Source organism: Micropterus salmoides, unplaced genomic scaffold (genome assembly GCF_014851395.1).
Source record: "Micropterus salmoides isolate LMB-PRFRI ecotype aquatic unplaced genomic scaffold, ASM1485139v1 Ms_hic_scaffold_20, whole genome shotgun sequence".
NCBI lineage: Eukaryota > Metazoa > Chordata > Actinopteri > Centrarchiformes > Centrarchidae > Micropterus > Micropterus salmoides.
In genome coordinates this window covers 13,276,394-13,302,307 of record NW_024041151.1, presented here as the reverse complement: position 1 = coordinate 13,302,307, position 25,914 = coordinate 13,276,394, and the positions used below count along the sequence as shown (strand labels likewise).

The window sequence follows — 25,914 nt, the reverse complement described above, 5'->3', positions numbered from 1 at the left end:
AAGTGATTTGCAGTGTTCAGCAAGCCTTTTGTTGAGAAGGTTTTCTCAGATCAGTGAGTCATGCTTTAGCTCTGAGCCGGCAGGCAGGCAGCAGTCAGTAGAGAGTATTTGCTCTTCCCTCGCAGTATCCGTGATCATCGACAACATAGACCTTCCTCTGTTCTCTTAGTTTTTGGATTTTTGAGGCTAGAAATCAGCAGCAGCAGCAGCATCACCGCTGGAAACCAAACAAGCTGCCCCACAACACTGGCAGCCTTTTAGAGACCTTTTTCTTTCCATCCTCTTCTTCTTCTGCCTCAATGCTGGATTGTGTCTGTATATTTCCCACTGACGGATTGGATTGCTGCTCTGGATTTCATTGAGAGCAAATTGGACTTTGGCGACAGCAGCAGCAGCAGCAGCAGCAGCAGCAGCTCAACACAACCACCACTGTAACCTCTATAGAGAAAATTACAGTCAGGTGGCCTGTGTGTTGCTAAAAGGCATTTTGCTGCCTGTACCGCTGCTGCTATGTTACAGGAGAGGGTAATCAGCACGGCTCAGCCACGTCTGCCAGCACACTTGTGAAAGAGGCAGGCTGTGCGTGTCGGTTGGTGGAGAGAGGGGAGAGAGCAAGAGAGAGAAGGGTATGCTTCACCGTACCAAATACAACCGCTTCAGGAATGAGTCAGTAACATCCGTCGATGAGCTTCTCCACGGCCTGTCCATGAACCCCAAGGTCTCGGCCACCCCCCAGTCTGCAGCCGAGACATCTTACACACCCCCGACTGAGGTCCAGTCGTCCTCCACCACCTCTGCTTCCAGCACCCCCACCAGCCACGGCTCTGACCACCTGGAAGATGGAGGCACCACCCTCTGTACCCTCATCAACAAGGTGTCCGGCCTGAAATTCAGCAACTCGGGCAGCTTGCTGGGCATCAAGGGTCTGCCCTCGGCTGTCAAGGACCTGGCTGTGTCTAAGCTGCAGGCGGGTGGGGGATCGGGCTCAAGCAGCTCCAGTGGCCCGAGCCCCAGTGCAACGACAGCAGCAGCGGCAGCAGCCTCTGGTGTGGGCGGCTCTCTGTGCAGCTCGGCCTCCCATTCAACTCCCTGCTCGCATCTGGAGCCAGCCGTCAGCATGAGCAAGAAGAGCAGGCTGGATGAGCACCAGCCGGGCAGAGAAGACTGGAATCCAGGTGGAGGTGGTGGACTGGTGAGCAAACCCTCCAGAGGGTGGCTACACTCGAGCGAGAAGATCGCTGGTCCAGGAGTGACATACATTGTGAAGGTTGGTGGTCTCTCTGTCTCCCCTGTCTCATTTCTGTTTTTATCCTGTCTCTCTTTTCCATTCTTTCCCCATTTTCTCTTTTTTTCAATGACTCAAGCTTAGCTACCTGCAAGCGGGGATAAAGGAAAGATAATGTAGTTTCATTGGCACATCACAACGTGCCCTTGAGAGGGTTGTCTGAGTGAAGGAGCAGCGACCAGAAAATAGTCATTGAATAATTCAGAAAATAGAAGGTCAGCATTGGAGGGAAAAGTAGGGGATATATCTGTGATGGGAAAACAAAAGCATTAATTATTAGTTTCATTTTCAGCATGCTGTAACAATTTCAACTTATATTGTATTTCTGTGCATGTGAAGCTGCAGCGTTATGCTTTTGTAACCATGGTGATGTTTTATTTCTGAACATTGTGCATCTGTATGAGCTGTACGGCCGTTTTAGCTCGCAGATAGTGAAATGGTGGAATAGGAAGAAAAAAAAGAAGACATACAGTGCATGTTTGTCTCATCACATCTGTATCTCATGTTAATGTTCAGCCATCATACATCGTTTAAAGGAACACAAGTTGGCGCACAACTACGAGAGCTGTGAATGTCATCATGCTGGCAATGAGTCACTAGCATTAGGAGTGATGATGCTGAGCCCTGGCTCTTCAAGGTGTAAAGAGAATGGAAAAAAATGGAGCAAACCATTTTCACTGAAACCATAACGTAGAAGTAAAGTGTGCATGTGCCTGAACGTGTAATCTTTTCAGTCTTTCTTTCTCTTTCTAATTTGTGTACAGTAAACAAAAGGCAAGATGTAGTTTTTTGGAGGGGGGCTGAATGAGGATACTGAACAGCAATGCTGTTGAACAGTATGACTGTCATCATATGACACCTACTACAACTTGCCTGAACAAGGCCTACAGTATCTGTGACCAGCATGACATTCCATTAACTGCATTAAGGACGGGAGCGCTTATTTGTCCAGTCAATGCTGCTGAAAGCATCCACACTGTGAGAGGGGAAATGGGTCCGGTCTCTGCAACCCCACCCTCTGCTTTTCCTGTGGTTTGAGTCCTGTGTGTATTGAGTTCAACATGGTATTATGCTCACAGCACTTTTAATTAGCGTCATGTGGTCACTCCTCGCACATCATGCACCATTACTCTAAAGGGACATTGATTGACAGTGACACTGTTTACACCCACACTTTTAGCCCATGGTAGCTATGTATTTATGCAAAAAAACAAAACACACATTCAGTCCAGATTTTGTCCTGCAACAAATAATCAACAAATGTCCTAAAATGAGCAAAGAAACAGAACAATAAAACTCCATAGAGCTATGGGGAAATGTGGATTTAGGTGATAACTCTGTGGATTCATCACAGAGTGATTCCAGATTCCAGATACCAGATTCACACTTTTCACAGACAAATAGCCATGTGATACATTGTTGAATATTTAATTTTAGTAATTGCCATCCTTTTTACATTGATTAGTATATTGTAATTACTTTCTGCTCATGTCGTTAGCCATGCCTGTTTATCATGCTTATTTGGTACAGATATTTCTAGTTATTCATTACATTACATTTATTCATTTAGCTGACGCTTTTATCCAAAGCGACTTACAATTGCTATACATGTCAGAGGTCGCACGCCTCTGGAGCAATGATGGGTTAAATGTCTTGCTCAGGGACACAATGGTGGATGGGTCACAGCAGGAATTATTCAACATTTATAAATACTCATTTCATCAGCCTATTTTATTTAGCCTGTTTGTTGAACACATGCTTTATCCTCTAGTCCTTCTGTCTAGACTGTAGAGAACTGGACTGTATATGATACAATGTGTCTAAAGTAACAGCTGTACACATTATGGAACAACAAGTTTTTGTGACATCTTTAACCTGAGTTCAGCCAAGTGATATGAGAGCCAAGTTTTATGTTATGTATGTAAAATAAACTAAATGTTTTAATTTATGAGCCCATTTTAACTCCAGTAAGCAACAACTGCAGCCAGTATGATATATGACTGATATATGATAAAGGCCTTTGCCTATTACAAAGCCAGTACTCTGTATGTGTCTGCTGTTTATTAGATCATTTATGGGCTGGCCTCCCTTTTCCTACTGAATTATTTGAAGTTCAGTTTTCCTGTGTGAACCATGTTCTTGTTTGTTGTACAGCATAAGATAAAAATGTCTTCATGTTGTGCCCCAGAATAGTTCTCTACTAATTTTAGAACTATTTGATATATTTTTGGCCCTGCTGAATTGTGCGCTTCAAACTCACTGTTCTAAAATTAGATTACATTAAAAATGTGCAAACGTCATGTTGACAAAATGGAATTTGTTTGCTTGTACTTACAAAACACTCACTGGAGAGAAAGGGCCTCATAATATGAAAGTTATGATTCTAATAACTTATCTCTGAACAGGAGTGGAAGTAGGAACGTTAGTGTGTCTGGATGTCTGCTTTGTTTACAGCCAGATTATGAATGTGATTCTGATAACGATAGGAAGTCATCAGCACAAAATGTTCCCAGTCAGTGCAATATTAATCAGAAGAGGTGCTGTAATGTGAGTAGGTGGTTTTATGGGATCGGAGGACTACAATCACCTCATGTGGCATAGTAACACACTGATGCAGTTTCCAAATCATTCTGAACAAGCATTGACTTAATATTTTATTCCAACTTTGAGTCAGAGTCCTGCTGGATGTTTCTATTTTAACAAAACAGTAGACTTCACTCATACCAGAAAGTTTATGAAAGCACATTGGACATATGCACGGGTTTAGGTCTGCTTGCAACTCTTATTTTCACGTGCACAAGCAGACGAAGGTGGGGTGAAAGGATAATAACTGAAATTACCAATTTGATATTCAGTCACATCCCTTACATATCCATTTATTAGATCAGGGTGAGACTTATTAAAATAATTTGTACTCAGTGTGTTTTGTGCTGACTGGATATTAATAGTGGATATCACAGTGACCAACTCAAAGACAACACATCCTGTGACAGTACTTAATAGTGATGAACTTAGCCAGAAAGTGAACGATTTCTCTGGCAGGGTAACATTTTTTTAAACGTTTTACAGTCACCTTTATCAATTTTAATGTCTTTGTTTTTGTCCAAAACTGTTGCAAATTGGCAATCAGAAAAGAATTCAAGCAAGATTTATTGTAACACATTTACAGACTTGTAAATACAGGTTCACTTGTCTTTTGGTAACGTCACTGTATTTGTGTGTGGGTTTTTTGAGACTCCCCTCCCATGACACAATTCACAGTTTTAGTTTTTTTCCACAGGGAATTATCTGTAGCCAATCACGTGGCAATCTTACCAAGATTGTATGTATGTTTGAAATGAGAGCAAATGGTTAAATATGGATCTTTCACAATGTGGCCATAGATATTGGTCTGAAAAGCTTTAGTTTCATAGCAATTCTAATTTCTAATTCTAATTCTAATGCATGCATACATTTTAAAATCAAAATAAGTTGCCTAAAGTGCTTTGCGATTGACTTAACTAAACTGTCCTGGCAAGGGGTTAGGATCAAGTTAACCTGCCATGCTGCAGATTAGTGACAGGACTTTAGTTGCCATAGTAACAGACAGATTTTCAGTAATTCTGGTTTCTGCTGTATTTGTGTATTTTAATACACTTAGAATTGCTATGAAACTAAAGTTTGTAAAGACCATTTTAGACCTATATATACGGCCACACTGTGAAAGATCCATAGTTAGCTCTCATCTGAAACAACATACAAACTTACACGGTTACATGATTTAACATTTTGCAGAGAATATAAGTTGAAAGAGACAGACAACAAATCTAAATTGCTAAAGTTTTTATTGTTATACAGTAGCTATAAGCAATTTTTGTCTCATTTCTGACACACAAGACCAATGATCCAGATCGTCATCCGACATTTGTAAGCTTTTTAATCTAACATGTAGGGCTGGGTGATATGTCCAAAAATGTCATCTTGATAAAAACATTTCATAATTATCACAATAAAAGTCAAATCATTATTTCTTTCAAGTTTAAAGGCTGATTTTTGCTGCTGAGTAAAAATTGAAGAAACCAGATGGTTAATTGTGTGGTTAAACAAAAATTCTTTATGGTCAGAACATGACAAACACTTGATCCCAAACAGTGGATCACTTCACAAATCTGAGGTGGAACATTGAAAACAATTACGGTGAAAACTTTTTTTCAAAAAATAATCTTTTTTTCACTCCCTTTTCCTCAACAAAATAAACATCTTAATAGAAAAATTACATGCTAATTTGTCCATGATTCAAATGAATTAAATCAAACATTTATTGACAATAAATTGAACAGTTGTTATATTGTTATTGAGAAAAAATTATATTGTGATAATTATTATTGTTTTATTGCCCAGCCCTACAAACATGTCGACACACTTGAGCTTATGACAGTAATATGACATAATGCTTCAGTCTGCTTTTAAAAATCATGCACGTTACTATTGTGACAGAACTCCAGAGTTTTGTGGTTTTCCTTTCTGAAATAAGTCCCTGGTTTCTAAATATTAATTTAATATTGTAATGATTTGGTATACATTAAAGGATTGCAGTATTTTGGATTTAATTTTTGGATTAGTAACAAATCCCGTGTGTTTTTCTGTACATGATGATGTGTTACTCATGAACATCTGAATATAAGCTTTAACATCTTGTTGAATATGTATTTCACACAGTTTTCACCTTTTTGCTTTCCAGTATCTGGGCTGTATAGAAGTCCTTCGGTCAATGAGATCCCTGGATTTCACCACAAGATCACAAATTACAAGGTATGTTCACACTTGGTTTCTCATTTTTCAGCATTCACTAGATTTCTCTTTATCTTTATTGCTTATACCCACAAACAACATACGCGTAAGACTGACGTATATTTGTTCACAGTAAAGACTAAATATAATGAATTACAATACAAATCGTGTCAGGGTTTTTTAATAGGCATAAACATTTTCTTGTATCAATATTATAAAATTATATAATATCTCTTGACTTTAGTTTCACTGTAAACAATTTAATGTGAAAATATATTCATTTGTGTAGAATTGGAAGATTAAACTATCTTATCTGATGAAATTAATTATCTTGTATAAAAGTTAATATGCCTCCTACAACAAGTACAACACCATCATTCAATACAAAATGAACCATGTTAACTACCCGTTGTAAGGGGCAGTCTGGACCCAGTTTCAAATCTGTTTTGTCTTAACCTGTCTACTGTAAAAGATCTGCTTACACTACAGTCAGTTACCTTTCCATCAAATGTTATATTCCACTGGCCTTAACTTTGTTGTGATGAATAAACTACTGATGAATTAATGTAAGACTGAGTCTTACATGCCCTTTCATGTATCCATACCAGTGAAATCCAGAAAACTGTTCATACCGGGTCTAAAACAAGACACTAATTTTTAAATGAAATTGCACAAATTCAAGCAACCTATATGTTCCTACCAGGTTTTGAGTCTGTTTATAACTTGTGTACTTCAGCAAATACACAATGGTTATAGCGACTAAAAGACTGACAATGAGGTCTCTATAGCTTGTCCAGGCAAAAAAAAAATAGGAGCAGAAACATAACAAGAAGAGCACAGGAAAAACAGCAGAAAACATAGAGTAAAGCAAAGACTAAATAAAGTAAGTAAATAATTACCAGAAATTAGAAGAGAAAAATTATTGAATTTGATGCATTGTTACTGCATTGTTAGTCACTGAAAATGTTTTAGTGTGTCTAAATTAAATATAGTTTTTCTGTATTGTTGTCTGTGCCCAAATGGCTCACATTATAGCTCCCTTTAGAAATGAATACATTTAGTTTTATCTATTAATACCCTTTTTTCCCTTGAGAAAATCACTGCTCTGTCATGCTTTACCAGATATAAACGTATACTTACAAGCATAAACTTAGGTATCAGTATTACTAAGCTTCTATCTGCAATCCATAATATTTTGATATTATATGTATTTAGAATACATTTAGGGATCACAATTTCTTTGCATGGAACTTTCTGTGACTCTGTATGTATATTTGAAATTATTGACCAATGTGCAGTGAGGCACAGGCCAACAGTGAATCAGTTTGTGTCATGTCCACTTTTATGCTTGACTTCCTGAAGTCAGTCCAGACTAATGTTAGTTTGCAAGGCCACACAGCGGTAGGCTCTCTTTCTCTCTCTCTCTCTCACTGTGTATGTGTGTTTCTGTCTCTAATAAAGAGAGAGATAGACAAACACAGAGATAAAGCTATGTCTGTTGCTATTTTTAGATTTCTCCTTTTCTAAAAGAACCTACTGCTGTGTGTGATTTATCCAGGTAGAAAGGATACAAAAATTAACTGGCATGTTACCGTCATGAAACCAATATTCACTTTGTCTCAGAGGGGAATTTGACTTTTCTGCATCAAAGCAGCTCTATCTTTAGCCGCTATTTAATCCACACATTCATGTCTTTTGTATAAATATTTCTGTGTTCACTTCACATCCTAAAGACAGTTTTAGATTTCACTCTGATGTGTAGCACTATATACCAGATACAGCTGCATGATTACAAGAGGTTCAGTGCATTTGTAATATTCCCTATGGCACAATATAAAACACTCTAGACTACATATTATAACTATACTAACTATAATTATATTGACTCAGATCTCTTGTGGCCAAGGTTATTTAGTTTTATGTGTAACAACCTGTAGAGTTCATACTGTTAATACAATGTCAATTTCTACAATTTCTTTGTGTAGTGTATTTATTTATTTGTTTTTGTTTCCTTGTATATGTAAACTATACATCTAACATTCCTGAATAGTCCAGTAACTCTCAAATCAGACTGCAAAGATGTAACAGAAGAGAAAAAAAACTAGCTGCAATAATAATAAAAAAGTAACTGTTTGGAAAAAAAAACCAAAATAAAATCTGACAACATTCCCTATACACGTCGAAAAATCTTTAAATATATATTTTTAGTTTTGCTTTTCAAGAGTTAATTTCTCTTTTAGTAAGAATCATGATAACTGATCAAGGAATAGCCTAAATTTAGGAAAACATTTTAAGCCAAGCTAAAGGTGTGGCTGTAGGAATCACATGTCATTTGATCGGTCCAGAGTTAAATGTCTCAACAACTACTTAATAGATTACCATAAAATTTGGTGCAGATGTTGGTGCAGAGATGGTCCCCAGAGGATGAATCCTACTGACTTTGGTGATATTCTGACTTTTCATCTACTGCCATCATCTGGTTTAAATGTTTACCTGCAAATACTTGTGCTTGTGTTGAGTGCTAATTGGATAACGTTAGAATGCTGAACATGGTTTACATTATATCTGCTAAACATCCACATGCATTGACATTAGCATTTAGCTGAGAGCTCTACTGGGCCAATTCAATTCAATTCAATTCAATTTTATTTATATAGCGCCAAATCACAACAACAGTTATCTCACAGCGCTTTTCATACAAGAGCAGGTCTAGACCGTACTCTGTGATGATATTTACAGAAGCCCAACAGTTCCCACCAAGAGCAAGCACTAGGCGACAGAGGCAAGGAAAAACTTCCTTTTAAGAGGCAGAAACCTCGAGCAGAACCATGGCTCAGGGTGGGCGGCCATCTGCCTCGACCGGTTGGGGTGAGAGAGAGAGAGAGAGAGAAAGAGAGAGAGAAGAGAGTGAAAGAGAGAGAGAGAGAAAGAGAGAGAGAGAGAGAGAGAGGGATGTAAGGAGAGAGAGAGGGGAGGGAGGCAGCCTACACAATATACACACAGAGGTACAGACAGCGAAGGTAATGTTGCTATAAACTAAATGAAAAATGGTACAGATATTTATAATAGTGTTAATGGTAACCATCGTAATGTTAATGATTATAATAACAATAAGACCAGCGACAACAGTCGCTGCAGTAGAGGGTGTCGAGCAGGAACACAGGGGCAGCAGGCGACCCGCAGCCACAGATCCAGACTCCACAGCTCCAGAGCCAGAAAACCTGCAGGAAGTGATAGGAGGAGAGAGGAGAGGGACGAGAAAGCACAAGACTACCAGAAAGGGGAGAAGTTGTGTTAGTAACATGCAATAATGGGATAAGGTTGCATACAGAGGGAGAGAAAGTAGAGGAGAGAGGAGCTCAGTGCATCATGGGAAATCCCCCGGCAGTCTAGGCCTATAGCAGCATAACTAAGGGATGGTTCAGGACTACCTGAGCCAGCCCTAACTATAAGCTTTATCAAAGAGGAAAGTCTTAAGCCTACTCTTAAATGTGGAGATGGTGTCTGCCTCCTGAACCCAAACTGGAACCTGGTTCCACAGGAGAGGAGCTAATGTACAATGTACTCACAGAGTCACTAGCATGGCTGTACAATCTTGTTAAGATAACAAAAATAAAATTTTGTTATCATGGCAATTACAAAAATCATTTACAAAATCATGAATAGTAACTGCACAGTCTAACCAATTGCCAAAATAAGTGTGATTCTGTGGCTGTCTATGGTCACCATCTGGGCTTCATCCTCTTCTCACCCTCTCTCTAGGGAAGCTATCAGCCTGGTGTGTGAGGCTGTTCCAGGGACCAAAGGAGCTCTGCGGAAGAGAAAGGTACATGGATGGACAGAGAGGAAAGGAGGAGGGAGATGGAGTGATCACAGGAGAAGTGATGCCCACACTGAGAGAGCTGAGAAATCTTAATTTAATGTTAGTGAAAGGTACAGTAGAGAGAAAAAGAGGAAACAGCATTAGATATTAATTTACTCTTCCACGTTCTATATATAGCACCGCCTCTGTAAATTATTTTTTCATGTAAAAAGAGAGGGAAAACGGAGGCACATAGTGATTGGAAGAAATGATGAGAAAGAGAGATTGTACTTAGAGAAGAGAGAGGTTGAGGAGAGAGAAGAGAGATGAAGAGGTATGGGACTGTATGTGCGTGGGCGTAGCTCCAGCCCACGATGCATTGCACACCGTGCACAGTGCATAGTGACTCATGTAGTGCACAATATCTGTGATCAGGAGGCTGAGCTAGTGTGTGTGTGTGTGTGTGTGTGTGTGTGTGTGTGTGCGTGTGCACGTGTGTGCTCGTTTGCATGTTTGTGTGAGCGTCTGTCTTCTGTGTGTGTGCGTGTACATGTTGTGTGTCCACAGTGTTTGAGGAGACTGTATCTGAATGTGGGGTGTGAAATGAAGCATTACTCTGTTCTCTCGAGCTTGTTCAAAATCAGTGCAGACTATTTTCTCTCTCAGAAGAGATGTAAGATATAAGATAATGTTATTTTGGCTGTGTGACAAATGCACTATGGTGACATCAGCTTCATACTGAGAATTTTCACTGGACCTGGCTAATTTATCTGGCCTTTTGCCTCCTCTCTTCTTCAAACCACCACTCACAACAGTATGAAAAGTATCCCACCTATTATTAGATTAAATGTTTCTTCTGTATTCATTTACTAGCAGTGAAATTACACTTTAATGGATAATACTCCTTAAAGGAATAGTTCAGCATTCTTGCTTAGGGACTTATTCATCGAGACTTAGTAAATATGAGGCTACAGATTAGCTTAGCTTAGCATAAAGACTGGAAATGGGAAACAACTAGCCTGGCTCTGTCCAAAGACAAAATTAGATGCTTACCCAGTGCCTCTAAAGCTCAGTACTTAATTTTAGATTTACAGGAGGTTATTTGCCAGACTATTTTTTGATTGAGCACCGGCAGATACTCCAGGAAGTCACCATGCCTGTGCAAGAAATAGTTAGATATATAACATTTCCATCTGTGAGTTTTAGAGGTGCTGGTAGGTGGATGTTGTTACGCTGGACAGAGCCAGGAAAGCTTTTCCTCTTTTTCAAGTCTTTATGTCAAGCTAAACTAAGCTAAGCAGCTCTATCTGCTAAACGGCTGCTGGCCGTAGATTCACATTTACCGTACTGGCATGAGAGTGGTATTGAACTTCCCATCTAACTCCAAAGAGGATAGCAAATATTTTTCCGAAAACATGTTAAATTATTCCCTTAGATATGATACATAGTAAAATATTTGTGTCTGTCTGTGTCCTCCTCTGATCCTCTCAGCCACCGTCCAAAGCTCTGTCTAGTATCCTGGGGAAAAGCAACCTGCAGTTTGCTGGCATGTCTATTAACCTAAATATCTCCACTAGTAGCCTCAACCTGATGACCCCTGACGGCAAACAGGTCAGTGTGCAACCTTTGTAAAAAAAATATAGGAAGAAAAAAGCGGCACCATTGTATTAGACAGTCTGCACAAACCTACCAGCAACCAGTGTTAATTATTGCTCTGCAAAAGTAAGACTTGGCCAGAAATAAATATACCTAAAAAAACATTCACTGAAGAAGGCCATGGAATATGTTTGAAAGCTCAGAGAATAGTGAAGTAAGTATACCCTGCGCTATATGTACAATTTGCATGGGTCAAAAATTTAAAAAGATGAAAAAAGTAATCAGGGATCAGTTGTTTCCAAAATTAGGTTGACGCGATGGAGGAAATCTTATTTTTTAAGTGATAACAGTTTTTATACAACAATGGATGTTTGTTTATGGAGGTTTATGTAATAAAAGAGCAGTTAAAAGAAGAAGACAAGCGGAGCACATGACCTCTCCATATTACATTATATTTACATTTACTCATTTGGCAGACGCTTTTATCCAAAACGACTTACATTTGAGGAACAGATGCTGCTAGAATAACCAGAGGAGGTTGGCAACTAGACTTTCCCTATGCACATCTCTATATTTAGTTATACGGGTAATAAAATAGTTTTCTTTGTGGCAGGGGTGGTCAGTGGTTGCATTGTGCATTCCTGTCTACTCCTGTGTCCTTCTTGAATACTGCCAGCAGATGGTGCAAGAGTAAATAGTTCAACAATTCAAATCCCACATAGTCACTCAAACAAGATGGAATAACATTTCTGATATCAGTTTCTCTGGTGATAATTCAGAGAAGCAGCTGACAAAGCACTAAATCTGGGGACTGACCCTGATTCACCCAACCCTTTCTCTCTTCGATCGTAATCTCTGCGTTGTAGCTCAAGAAAGGTTAAATTAAACAAATTGTTTTCCCTTTGTTGACTGTTGCTAACAAGGCAGCAGGCTGGATTTATATGTTAAATGATCATGTAAACAAGCAGGTTCCTGCTGTAGCTGCCTTTTAGATGTGTTTTCAAGCAGGCACTGATGGTTAGCTGACCAAATACTTTACTTTTGCTGGATAACAGCCTGTAAATAACATTAAAACAGAAAGTGATTTAAATGTATTAGAAGAAAAATTGACAGTTGGTCAAAAACAATGACATTAACCATGCTGTTTTAATTGTTTTGAGAAATGTGATGAGATGTTTGAGATGTTAAGAAATACAACCAGTCAGTCAAACCACAACTTTTCATTTTTACATTTCTATAGACAACAATTAAGATACACAGTGTTAATTAGTGAGCCCAAGGGTACAGGATTTTACCCCCTGCTCCACTTTTTATGCAAAGCATGTCTTCTGTCTTCTGACAGACATAAAAGTGGTATAGAAAGCAAATACATTTCAGAAAATCACAAAATTCAAAATATGTCTTTATAGGCTACTGTTTCAGAAGACTTCCAATATGGCTGCCTCACAGTGTGTTAGATACCAGCAACAGTGTTTTGTCGTTGGGTATAGGAATAAAAGAAATAAACAAATTTCTGATATGCATTTTAAAGTATATACTGTATGTGTGTAGAATTAATGCATGTGCTTTTGTATCTATCACTGTTTGTATAAAGGGGCATGTGCTAACTAATGTGTACTGTATAATTTTGCTCTTGATAGATCATAGCCAACCATCACATGCAGTCCATCTCTTTTGCATCAGGTGGAGACCCTGTAAGTAACTCAGTCACCTGTGTCAAATTAACTGCCATCTGTAATAATATAATATAATAATAATGAAAACTACTTAATAACAAAAATATATTTTTGCTAATATAATTAACAAATAAGTTTGGCCATGGGAGAAACTATTATTTATCAAAGTTGTATTGTCATTCTATCTTTATTAATTGGGATTTTTTGGAATGCACTTGCAAGAAGTGCATTTACAGTATATATAGTTCAAAGAAGCATGTGTCATTATACTGTGTAACAAATGTGTATACAGTCTAGATTGAATTACTCTTACTGACAATACTGTACATTGTTCACTGAAGACCTGTTCCAAAATATGTTCCCTCTTCAAACATGACTAAATATCCAAATTGTATTACAATATTTATTAGTTATCCTGTATTTGGAAATTATGAATTTTAACCTTCCCATCACTGGTATTAAAAGCCAATATGTAATAACCAGAAAATAAAGGTTATTGTATGAAGGTATTATGGTATTTTATAGTTGGAGATTATTACAACAGTTGTAATGTATCTTTTTTTAGGACACAACAGATTATGTTGCCTATGTAGCAAAGGACCCCGTTAACAGAAGAGGTAGGTGTTCATGCCTTTAATTCAGACTTGAGTGTATCATATCTCACATGTAAGATGTTCATTAAAATTTGTTTCTCTTGCCCTCGTCAGCATGTCACATCCTGGAGTGCTCTGACGGGCTGGCCCAGGACGTCATCAGCACCATTGGCCAGGCCTTTGACCTTCGCTTCCAGCAGTACCTGCAGTGTCCCTCAAGCAAACCGTCCTCCACACACGACAGGTGAGGTCATAATACACCTAACACTCACAAAAGTACATATTTACTTACACAACCAGACACACACACACACACAGACAGTATTTAATTTCAGGATCAAACCATGTTTTTCCTCAGGGTATTAAACATGGAGGAGTTACCATGGACAGAGGAAGAGGAGGAGTCAACAGAACATCCTTACTATAACAACATCCCTGGCAAGATGCCACCCCATGGAGGCTTCATCGACACCCGGCTGAGTAATCAGAATGCGCCACCAGATGGATCCCAGGTACAACTTGGTTTGTGTATTCAACTTGAACAGAATAACTTTTGTTATTATGTGGACGCAATCGCAATAACATAATCAATGTTTAATATTTTTTAAATATCAACTAATTATTTCCATTTCTTAATTGAGTAATAACTAATATCTGTGTTTGTATGTCATCAGATGGGCCCAGGTTCAGTAGATCAGACATATTACCAAGGACGGCACTGTGGAGAAAACTGGGGAGATGAAAGAAAGCCAATATTCATACAGCAGGGTAAGAAAATTCATGCTTCCCACCACTTAAACACATAACACATGTTAAATTTCATCAGTTCAACACTGTGGCTATGATTCTTTCTTCAAATGTCTACTGTAGGATCATTTGATATAAGCAGTCTGCCCGAAAGTAAAGGTCAGACACCAAAAAAAGGGGAGATGCCCGCATATGTGAACACTCAGCAGATTGATGCCCAGGTGCTCGCAGCACTCCAGGCAGAGGCGGAAAATGTAACAAAGGGCATGGCAGCTGCAGCCAAAGAGAGCCCACAGAAGGACCTGTTTGATATGAGTAAGTCTTTATGCTGTGTAACGAAATTTCATTTACTATTAGATATGCACCAGTCCAATTGTTTCAGTCCTGTTAAGATTTGGGTGTATCTCCATTCTATGTTAGCTCTCCTAGAAAAATGTTCAAGTCTACTGGCGCACTGGTGGTGCATTGCGTAGTACACGTGTAATTGAATTTAATAGATCTGCCCATTGGCCCCTATCACTTATGCCAAAACAGGTATTTGAGTCAGTATCGGGCTGCTATCCGATATCAGCCCGATACTGACTCAAATACCTGGATCGGTGCATCCCTTTTTACTGTTGGGCATATGATTTGAATAGTGGAAGCAGTCATTGAGGCTCACCTGTTGAAACTCTACAAAGAATCTGAACAGGTTCTTTGCTTTGCCTTTAAAGTAAAGTTGTAAAATTACTTTCTAATCAGAGTTCTTAATTATAGATGTTTTCCAGCTTTTGTTTCTCAGTGACTTAAGTGTGGCATTATAATAGCACCATATCCGTATGAAGACAATAGGACAGGGTTAATATCAGTGTACAGCTTTATTCCTCCTTTTAAACTTCAACCGTAGCTTTGCTATTATTGTACATGACAGATCAGTTACATAAAGATGTGTGTAACTATGTATGAAGAAGCCATGACACTAATTACACGTGAGAAGTTAACTGTTATTATATGAAATCCAAATCTAGGTTCAGGCGTCCCTACTGTAGTTCTTCAATTTTATTAGTTCCTCTACTAACAAATTGCAGTTCTATTTTATAGGTTATGATGATAGGTTATGGTTACGCCCTACCCTTTGGTGGCTACATGTGGCAAACAACACTCCAACACTGACCCAAACTTAACACAGATAAACACCTTTAAAACAACCAAATTAGAGGATTTTTTTAACATTACAAGACGATAAATCAAGAACACCAAAAACACAAGGGCATAATCAGCTGTAGCACTCCCGGTGCAGAATGAGAGGATAGAAGAGGAACATAGACACACTGCACAGGGAAACACATACAGCCGTAACAGTTATGGTATAGTGCTGGAAATGTAATTGACCTATACCAGTCTATCAAAAAAGATGGCGCAATGGATAAGACAAATTCCTTTGGTGGGAGAGACCCGGGTTTGATTCCCACTGTGACCCATCCACCATTGGGTCCCTGAGCAAGACACTTAACCCATCGTTGCTCCAGAGGCGTGCAACCTCTGACATGTATAGCAATTGTAAGTCGCTTTGGATAAAAGCATCAGCTAAATGAACAATTATAATGTAAATAAGTTAGTGCCCTGTGGAGTTGTCTTGTAAACAACATTTTGCATTCTGTGTTGCTCACCAAAATATGTTGTGTTTATCCTTTAGGTCTATTAAATGTGTTGAGTCTACCGCCTTCTTCATAAAGCATTTATAAATTTTTACGTTTCTCGGTACATTACTGCCACCTGTCGATTAGTGGAATAGCGTGAAACCATTGGCAGGAATGTGTAGTGCATTCCAGAGACAAACTAAACGGGTACCATTCTTATATATGTTGCTCCATAGCACTACTAGTGGTCGAAAACTTCACCGGGTACCTTTTAAAAAGTGTCCATTACTTGGGGAAAAAGTGAGAAAGGAATGTCATGCAAAAAAAGACCATAGTCAGATTCTAATCGAGGATGTTACATCTATAATGATAATAATAATAATAATAACAGTGATGATCCAATTACAATTTTTTTATCATGATGAAGAAATCTGAGAACACTGTGCTCAAGCTAAAGCAATGATAACTTGAAGAGTGATTCCGAGAGACATATTCAGGTTTTCAACTATTATAGCAGCTGGTCTTGACAGCTGTAGGATGTCAAGTAAAAAATTGTGCTACAGATTTCCTTCCTCTCTTAATTCACCTTTTTTTTTGGCACCGCCCTTACCTATACCAGAGCCCTTCGAGGATGCCATTCAGTCGCAGTCCCATCCACCGTCCCAGGGGCAAGCCCAGTCCCAGGTGCCTTCTGGTCTTCACAAGGCAGCATCCGTGGACAACTCGAGCCCTCTTCTTGTGCGCTCACTGGCCTTCCGGGCACAGGAGGAGCTGGAAGGCCAAACATGGTACCATGGCAAAATGAGCCGCCGTGACGCTGAAAAACTGCTGAAAGAAGATGGGGACTTCCTGGTTCGTAAAAGCACTACCAACCCAGGGTCCTACGTTCTGACGGGCATGCACAATGGACTTGCCAAACACCTACTGCTTGTGGACCCTGAGGGCACGGTAAGATTAAAGAGCTTGTGGAGTGTGTTTCAGGGAGATACTGTAGATAAAAATGACTGAAGGTCTCAGTGAGCAGGAATGCATAAAGTGAAAGATTTTTCATAGTGCAAGTAAAAATTTAACTTCTTATTAGGCCAAAACAGACATATAACATCTGTTTCTTTTTTCAAAGGTACGGACAAAAGATCATATATTTGACAGCATTAGCCATCTTATTGGCCATCACCGTGACAACAATCTGCCGATTGTGTCAGCTGGGAGTGAACTGTGTCTCCTACAGCCCGTTGGAAGGAAACAGTGATGCTTGCAATGCCTGATGGAAATAGGAAGCTCTGGACAGTCTCTCCTACCATCCTGAAACTTGAAGATGAAACATAAAGAGAAGATGCTTAAAGGCTCTATGCGCTGACAGTGTTGTGGGGAAATTGGCCCGTGGTTACTCTACTTGAGGCACTGGAAAGATTTGTTTAAGATAAAAAACTTATTTATAGAACTGTTATTATTTTGTTGTGATGACTGAAATGCTATATTTTTGAGAAGACATAGGTGCATTTGGACATAATATCTTGATTTGGTGTTTTAAAAGATAAAAAAAGACACTTGTTCTTGTAGTTTAGATGAAGTGCAAATCAAACCTCAAAGAGGTGTTAACAAGAGTATTTTAGAATAAAAACCTGAAATTTTAGTTTTGTCTGTCAAGCACAACCGCATTTATACAGGAAGTGTTGCCTAAGAGGTAGAGGAAACATAAAAAAGTTTGGACAAAAAATGCTGTTTATAATGAATTACTTTAGGGGAAAATGTCCTTTAATCTCACCAATAGTGTGATGGCTGACTCAATTAGTCACTATATGAAATCTGCTTTTATTGGGGATTAGAACTGAATGTGTTTTGCTTTGCAGTAGTCACAGTGTTGGGGTGCAAACAGACATCCTTCATAGTGCTGTCAATGGCTTTAAAGATAAACTTTTTTTTATGAAGTATTTTCTTGTGTCACTGCAGTCGCATGACTTAAAATCAACTGTTCTTGTGGACATTGTTCGTAGACCTTGATACCCCTTTATTTGAAAGAGGTGCTTGTGTATGCTGACACTGTAAAAATATTTATGCTTTTCAACCAGTGACTATTTCTGAATTGGTTTTCTCTGGATTCTTCTTTTAGGTGTGTAGTCAATGATTAATTTTGGGGCTTCAGTCATGCAATGGATATTCTCACACTCTTAATCAACATTTTCGGCATTTTTGTTTAGTTTGTTTTGGTGAACTTTTAAAAAGTAATTGTTTGAATTTGAATGATCACAAATGAATAGCACAATCAGAAAGTTAGATCATTTGATCATCTATCTGTGTCAGTTGTACCAAGACGTATTACCAATGTGTTGAGATGTAATTTAGACTTTTTACTTAAGAGACCGGATTAGACACACGCTGAGTTCGCACAGTGCCCACTCAACACAGAATGTTTAATATTAGCTTACCTTCACTTATTGATGTGTGTGGATATCTTATGGCAAGACTACTGTATCGCCACTAGATGTCATCACAGAAATGTGACACTTGTTTGCCCCTGTCAGTCGCACTCACTTCAGTTCTCTTGTGTCATCACGTATTAGTAGCAAAGGATGCTGGCTGTGTACAGTACAGGGGGAAATCCAACTCTGTAAGAAGCAAGTTTTCAAACATTGTTGCTTGACAGGTCATTTTCATTTTGCAGTCCACTGTACACAATCGTTCCACAGAACAGTTCACTGTATTTCGGTTATACAGACTGTTTTTCTAGAGTGGGAATCAAACTTTTAAAATGGTTTATAGAAATAGTACACAGCAGTTCTGGCAACATACATTTTAAATGCTCTCATCCTCACTATTGCCAGTACTCTGATGGAAACCAAATGAATGGGGCATTGTATTTGATATGCACTGGACCACTTCAATTGAACCAAAATCAGCATGTGTTCAATGAGTTTGACAAGACAGATGCAATGTAATATAACGTGCCTGTATTTTGCTGCAAGAGGAAGTGTACAGTACATGCATCTCACAACAACACACATTTTGGCAAAGAGCAGTACTGGGATTGTTATGAAAAAATCCAGCACCAGATCCATTTTGGTTTAAGCCGATAAGACTTTCTCTGATTCCTTGTGTCTCTTTGAGCAATGTCCGTTTGCAGAGCAACATATTGGCATTTTTTGAGAGAGTGAAGGGCACATGGGATCATTGAAGTGTTTGTTTTTTTTTGACAGTTATCCACCATTAACCTTTACTTTGTCCAATTTGACATAATTTCATCAAATCTAATATCTTGGGAGAAGGAATAATGCTCTAAATTAAAAACAGCGCTATGCTAATGTAAAGAATTCTTTTGAGATTAGTCTTTATTTCTGAAGAGCAAATTTGTAGAATCACCTTGGCAAAATGTGCAAAGTTTTGAAAAAAGCATATACAGTATAGCAGGAACAGCTCCATACTTGAATCTCTCTGCTGTGTGGCATAAAGAAATTATACAACCAAACATGCTGGGACACAAAAAGAACATGGCTTCTTTCCAGATTTCTGTTGATGAAAATGTGCCTTTTATTTGTACAAATGGTATTTTTGTTTCTCTTACTCTCTCTCTTCAAAGTGCAATAGCTGATTTTCAATGGGGCATGCCTGTTCACTAGAGGTTGTGTTTTGCCCTGCTGCGTGTTGCTGCTTGAGACTACCGTTTTCTTTCTATATCTGTCTCTTTCTCTCCCTCCCACCCTCTCTACTATATATTATAAATGTATCATTTCCAGATTCTAAATATAAATCTTTGTCAGAGGGAATCACACAGAAACTCGATATTTTGGAACAGGTATAGTAAAAGAAAAAAGGAAATAAAAACAAAGAAACAAGTCCAAATGATGTTTACAGATTTAATCTTTTGGTTGTATGGGTTTGTCATTATTCTGTATGACTGTTGGCAATAAAACCGTGAATGTGTAGAACCTCTGTTGTTGTCAAAGTCAATAACATCTTTCACTTTAGTGAGTTTTGAGTTGGTAGTCCCAGCATTTAGCCAGTGTCATCACAGTTTTCTCTAAAATATGAAAGGATCAGTTCATCCAAAATATAAATATAAATAAAATTTCATGTTTTCTGACTTACTTTTAGTGATATCTTGCCATGCAAATACTTTTTGTTAATTTGTGCCCAGATTCTGAGATACAAAAATATCCATTAACAGTGTCCTTGTTATTCTGGATAATCCACAGAACACACTGTCCAAAGTTTTAATAGTGGCTTCTTTTGGACAAACAAAGTAGCTGCCATGAAAACAGTTCACAGTGAGGTCTTTGGATTATCCAGAGTAACAAGGATGCTGTTTCTGGGAAGAGATGTTGAATAGTTATTTTTCTCTTCTGTGAGCAGTACAAACAAAAATCCCTTTACCTGCAGAAATCTCGGAGACAGATGTCTCTAAATGTGGATATGTGAAATTAAAACTTCCTGCATGGCTAAATACCACAACAAATAAATGAGAAAGTAATATAAATTTATTAGTGATTTGGATGAATTAACGTTTAAGTTATTTTCTCGAATGAAAAAAAAAACACTGCACATAACAACGCAGAATTGCACTCTTTACTGGGAACATGAGGTGATCCAGGTGAATTATCCTTATATTTAAATTTTTTACACATGACATATTATGTGAAAGCTTATATTTTGCATCATATAAATAGCAGGTAGTGCACTATTCATATTTCACGTGCTGCATTTACATGCCTCTTCCTTCAGTTTACAAGCATCATGCTTTGATACAAATCAGATAAAACACAGATAAACACACACACAACTATTTTAATTTGGTACAAAAAGGAGGACTGAAAAGATTCTGTACTAAACATGCAGCATGTTAAAATTCCTAGGCAGCATTGAGGATATTAACTACCTTTATTAACCAGCAGGTGGAGCTCTGATATCACTTGCAACTACTGATGTTTCTGCATTACCTAATTCTTTGTACAGCGGTAACAGATGCCGTTTGAACGCGATGCTACTGATATAATGAAAAGAGTAGTAGCTTTGACTATTCAGCACATTTTTATCTAATTAACATCATAATGCAGTTTTTATTAAAGTAACTGCACATTGTGATGTAGAATATTACTGAGTAAATACAAAATTACAGAATAGAATACAAAGAATAAATAATTTCATTACACTAATAATTGTCTACAAACATTCTTCATTTCATTATTTTACATAACTATAATTGCACTTTAATTCATTGAAGGTGATTTTTCACTTTTGTTTTACGTGGTCAGGGTGTAACCACAGAGGTACTTATATTTTCTGTCAAGGGTTAAGAGCACCATTTCTTTGCAAATAGTCATTGTCCCGCAAAAACCACTACAAACAATGCATTTTTTCAGATAATCCAATATGTTTGTACATGGCTTATTTTCTCAGCCGAGAAAGGGTTTTATCCTTCAGTTAGCTGTTAAATAACCAAATTTGGAAACACTGGACGGTAATGAAATATGACCTCCACATAACCTGGAGGTGATATTGAACATTGGCCTCATACATTAATGCATCAGTCTAATGCCAAGTGTCAACATTCCCAATCATGAATGACGCAAACTAAATATTAAGTACAAAGGAGAAACCACTGCCAACAATCATCAATCACTCAAATTCCTTTTCGTCACCAATTCAGTCCACTGTGACCACTGCACAGGCCCACAGGACGTTACATTACGACAAACTGACCTTCCTATTGTAGATATCTTGCTCCCTTATTTCAGTCTTTTCTGTCACTCTCAAGGACGGCCTGAGCAGCCCCTCCTGCCACCACCGAGACGTCGCCATGGACCGGGACTGTCTTTTCCTCCTTCTCCAGCTCCTCCTGCCTGGAGCTCTGCTGGTTCTGGTTGGGGTTGTTCTGGCTGCTCCATGACTTGCTCCTGCTGCGGCTGGGCTCCAGAGCCTGCCTGGCTTCTGCGCCGTTTACAGAAGCCTTCCCCCTGTAGCAAATGCCACACACCAGACCCAGGAAGGCCCGTCTCATCTCGCGGCTGGCCAGAGTGTAAATGACTGGGTTCATGGCTGAGTTGAGCACAGCCACCGCAATGAACCAATCAGCCTTGTAGAGAATGTGGCAGCCCTGTTCACATGCCACATCCACCAGGAGCAGGACAAAGATGGGCGTCCAGCAGGCGATGAAGACCCCGACTACAATGATAACAGTGCGCAGCAGGGACATCGCATGCTCAGAGTTTCTGTGCTTGCTCACCTTTCGGCTGCTGGACTTAACCAGGATGTAGATGCGGGCATAAAGGACAGACATGGCTAAGAGCAAAACCATGTAAACTGTAATACAGAAAGCCACATATTTCTTGCTGTAGAGAGGGAGGACTGTGGAGCAATCGGGGAGATTGTCCAGGCAGTTCCAGCCTAGAACAGGCAAAGCTCCAAGAGATATAGCGATCAGCCAGCAGGTCCCTATGAGCAGAAACACTCTGTAGTTCTTGTTGGCATCATAAGGCCTCATTTTTATCATAGTCAGGTGTCTCTCTATAGCAATAGCCAGGAGACTAAAAATGGAGGCGCCAAGTGCTACAAACATGCTTCCCTCTCTGACAAACCAGAGAGCAGGGGAGAGCTGCAGGGTCTTCTCTCCTGACAGGAGCAGGTTGACCAGGTAAGCAACTCCAGCCAGCAGGTCGCACAGCGCCAGGTTGGCGATGAAGAAGTACATGCGGTTGTGGAACCTGTGGTTTCTCCATATGACTACCAGCACAATGAGGTTCTCCAAGACGATGAAGCTGCATATGACAAGGAAGACAATGGTTTTGGCGTCCACAGTGCCAGGGCTTGTGCCAACGCTGGGCCGGTGGTCCAGCTTTCCTGTGTAGTTGTAGTGGAGGAATATCTGAGGATTGATCATCTTCAAAGCACCAGCTCCTGACACTGGATGTCAGAAGTGAGCAAGGAGTCCAGTGTCAGCAGATCCACTGTGTTCAACTGCACTGGAAGATTTGTGCGTGTTATTACAAAAAAGCAGATAATTCATAGTTCAATATTGTCATTATTCAGCAATTCATGTGTTTATTCTGATGGATTAAAACTAAATAAATAAATAAATAACTAAATAATCACCTTTTCCTTAGCATACTCCTTTGGAAACAAGACATTATTAAGACTTGAAAATACCTGCAGAACACTTTTAAAAAATATCTAGGAAACAAAGTCTACACCTTAAAATATACCATGATGCTAGTACATAGGAATCTTGGACCATTACACAAACTACCAGAACTACAAAAGTGAATATGAATATTTATCTTTGACATGAAATTAGCTTTATTGGTAATCACAATCATCCACTGTAGACATAATCGATTTTACCTCACGGTAAATTATACTTCATAGTTGTAATTAACCTACTTGTGCCGATTCGAGCAGTCTAGTAGCCTAAATTCTCAAATGAGAGCCTTCACACAACTTACCGCAGGATGCTCGCAGTCAGGGTTTAGTCGGAAATTAAACGCACACTGAGAGGCAAACATTTCATTTCTGAGTAGGCTATTCTCCGTGTTTCCTAGATTTGATGCTGAACTTTGATTCCGTCTCCCTCGCTCAATGGGAGAGAGCAGCTCCTCATCTTCACTTACGTCCAGACTCCGGAGTTGTCGGCGTCCCCCCCCCCCCCCCCCCCCTCCCTTCCTTCAGCCTGGGCTGGGAGAGAGCTCAGAGGCTTGTACGGCTGAGGGGTGAGTACAATACACGAGGAATATCAAAGCCAGGAGGTATGTGGGAATTCATGTTGTTTTTGTCCCAGACATGTTAGAAAGTCCATCAGAATTATGTTTGGGTTGGGTATTGTACCAAAGCCCCAAAGTAGTTTGTAATCCACTTTCTTTTTTACTAACGTGAGCTTTAATTCCACTGTGCAGCCCTGCGTTGTAGAATAAGAAAAATAAAAGTACCTTGAATCTTGAAAAACAAATGAGATAGTTAAACTTACTAAATAGGATACATATCCAGAAATGATAACTAAATAAACTATATTTTGTGATAATATATGGATTTTTTATATAAACAATTGAGGCCATATGTGCCACAAGGCACAGAAGAGACAGATGAAATAAACAATAACTAAAATAAAATAAAAACAACTTAACTAAAACTAGGACCATTCTGTCTAATAACTAAGTGCACAGTGATATAATGTACAAAGTTGCAACAAAAGCCTTGTTTCTGCAGATTCATTTACACATAATAAGCTTCTAGTTGCTGATTTTCACTGTTTCTACTTCACATGGACAAAAAAGGGAAAGATACAATATATGAAAGAGTTTAAATTAAGATGACTGCTGCCCATCCTTTGTTCTGGTCCTTCTGTCATGACCTCATATCCAGGAAGGATGGGCAGGGCTGGCAGCAAGCAGAAGGACTCAAGAGAGTCTGGGAGGCAGATGATGACTCTTTAAAATACATGTGGTGAAGTGGAATATATACTGCAGAGATTTTAAGACTACCCTGACTAAAACTTAACATAAAACGACCAAAATGTGACAATAAACCTTGTTTTCAAACAAAATCCAGAAATTGCACCAAGAACAACTGAGTCATGAGCATCGTGCGCTGGACTTGTGCACTATGTGGATATGACTCAAACGCTAAGAATATTATTGCTTTACTTTATACGAAGCCCCACATTTAGCTGCTTGCAATTTTCCCCAAATGAAGCACATACTGTACTGTGTACCAGACCAAATCATTAAATAGCAGATCTCTTCCAGTTTCTGTGGTTATTAAGCCGGAGGAATGTTTTGTGTGGTTGAATAAACAGCTGTGGTCTGGCATTGGTCCACCAGCATTGTTACAGTCACAATTCTCAGTCATTTCCTGCAGGTCGCAGTGTGCCAGCAGCAGTGGGAAAATCTCAGGGAAAAAGCCAAATAGTTATACTGGACCCACAGCAAATCTGGGACCAATCACAGTATGTGCCTACGTAAAGGCAGCTGGATTAACAGCCCAGGAACATGGTTGGAAAAACCTTGGGTTTTTCAGCAAACTGCAGTGATGTTGGGCTCACATCTGCATTTACATAAACTTTGAGCCAAATATGAAACCATCTGCAAGTACAAACCGATATTATGTGGTTAGAGTGAGTCTATGTCTATGTGTATTCATAGACTACTGAAGAAAAGCATGGGTCGAGGGTTTTCACTTTTGCAGGACCACCCTCACTAAAATGTTACTTTGTAGGCAACCACTTCTTTGGTTAAAGTAAGACTGAATTTTCCTGTCATCTTTGTCAGCATGGACAGTAATTGAAGTTCTCAATTGCTGCCATTTTCCAACATCAGGAAATGTACGTCTCCCCTAAATCATCAATACACCAGATGTGTGATTTCCTGCTATTATAATGCTATATTATTTAAGTATAAACCTACACGCTGTAACCCCTCATTTCAAAGTAATACACAATATAACTGTCCTTCCCTCAGAGTAGTTGGCCTCACAGCTGGTAAAACCATTCCTCAGGGAAAGTTTCCAGTGCTCAACCACAGCCTGCCCTGGACCTTATACACTACTGTTTCTGTGTGACATTGTCAGCGGTTAGAAGACGTATTCTGAAAAAAAGTCCTGCATTAAAAATGTATTTAAGTAAAAGTACAGTATTATCAGCAAAATGTTCTTAAGAATCAAAACTAAAAGTACTAATTATGCAGCAGGATGTCCCCACGTCAGTGGTATATTGTTATGAAATATTATTATGTCATTATTATTTCTTACACATTAACATATATGCAGCAGGTTAACATTGCAGCTGGTCATGGTGGAGCTATGACTAGTGCTATAGTGTAATTGAGAAGAAGTATGATGTAGCATG

General features: G+C 39.0%; 2 protein-coding genes across 3 annotated transcripts; one reads left to right on the top strand and one right to left on the bottom strand.

The window, feature by feature from the left end:
• Positions 1-19,806, top strand: LOC119915020 (SHC-transforming protein 3-like). The gene is made up of 12 exons (XM_038734563.1): positions 1-1,267; positions 6,006-6,076; positions 9,818-9,881; positions 11,349-11,468; positions 13,094-13,147; positions 13,695-13,746; positions 13,837-13,966; positions 14,081-14,234; positions 14,397-14,490; positions 14,593-14,784; positions 16,708-17,036; positions 17,209-19,806. The coding sequence occupies exons 1-12, from the start codon at positions 629-631 to the stop codon at positions 17,335-17,337; spliced, it is 2,028 nt and encodes a 675-aa protein (XP_038590491.1). The 5' UTR covers positions 1-628; the 3' UTR covers positions 17,338-19,806.
• A 119-nt stretch (positions 19,807-19,925) lies between these two features.
• Positions 19,926-23,719, bottom strand: LOC119915021 (sphingosine 1-phosphate receptor 3-like). 2 transcript variants are annotated; one of them, XM_038734564.1, is made up of 2 exons: positions 23,522-23,719; positions 19,926-23,041 (listed from the first exon to the last, which is right to left on the bottom strand). In XM_038734564.1, the coding sequence occupies exon 2, from the start codon at positions 22,957-22,959 to the stop codon at positions 21,814-21,816; it is 1,146 nt and encodes a 381-aa protein (XP_038590492.1). In that variant the 5' UTR covers positions 22,960-23,041; positions 23,522-23,719; the 3' UTR covers positions 19,926-21,813. The 2 variants fall into 2 exon arrangements, with proteins under 2 accessions (XP_038590492.1, XP_038590493.1); XM_038734565.1 differs by having other exon boundaries at positions 19,926-23,036.
• Between the last annotated feature and the right edge of the window lie 2,195 nt (positions 23,720-25,914).

What these genes read in the sequence shown, in the direction of transcription:
- LOC119915020 (XM_038734563.1), top strand. Translation starts at nt 629, where the DNA reads ATGCTTCACCGTACCAAATACAACCGCTTCAGGAATGAGTCAGTAACA. An exon ending in GAGTGACATACATTGTGAAG is followed by an intron (nt 1,268 to 6,005) that starts GTTGGTGGTCTC and finishes TTTGCTTTCCAG; the next exon opens with TATCTGGGCTGTATAGAAGT. An exon ending in CGCCACCAGATGGATCCCAG is followed by an intron (nt 14,235 to 14,396) that starts GTACAACTTGGT and finishes GTATGTCATCAG; the next exon opens with ATGGGCCCAGGTTCAGTAGA.
- LOC119915021 (XM_038734564.1), bottom strand. Translation starts at nt 22,959, where the DNA reads ATGATCAATCCTCAGATATTCCTCCACTACAACTACACAGGAAAGCTG.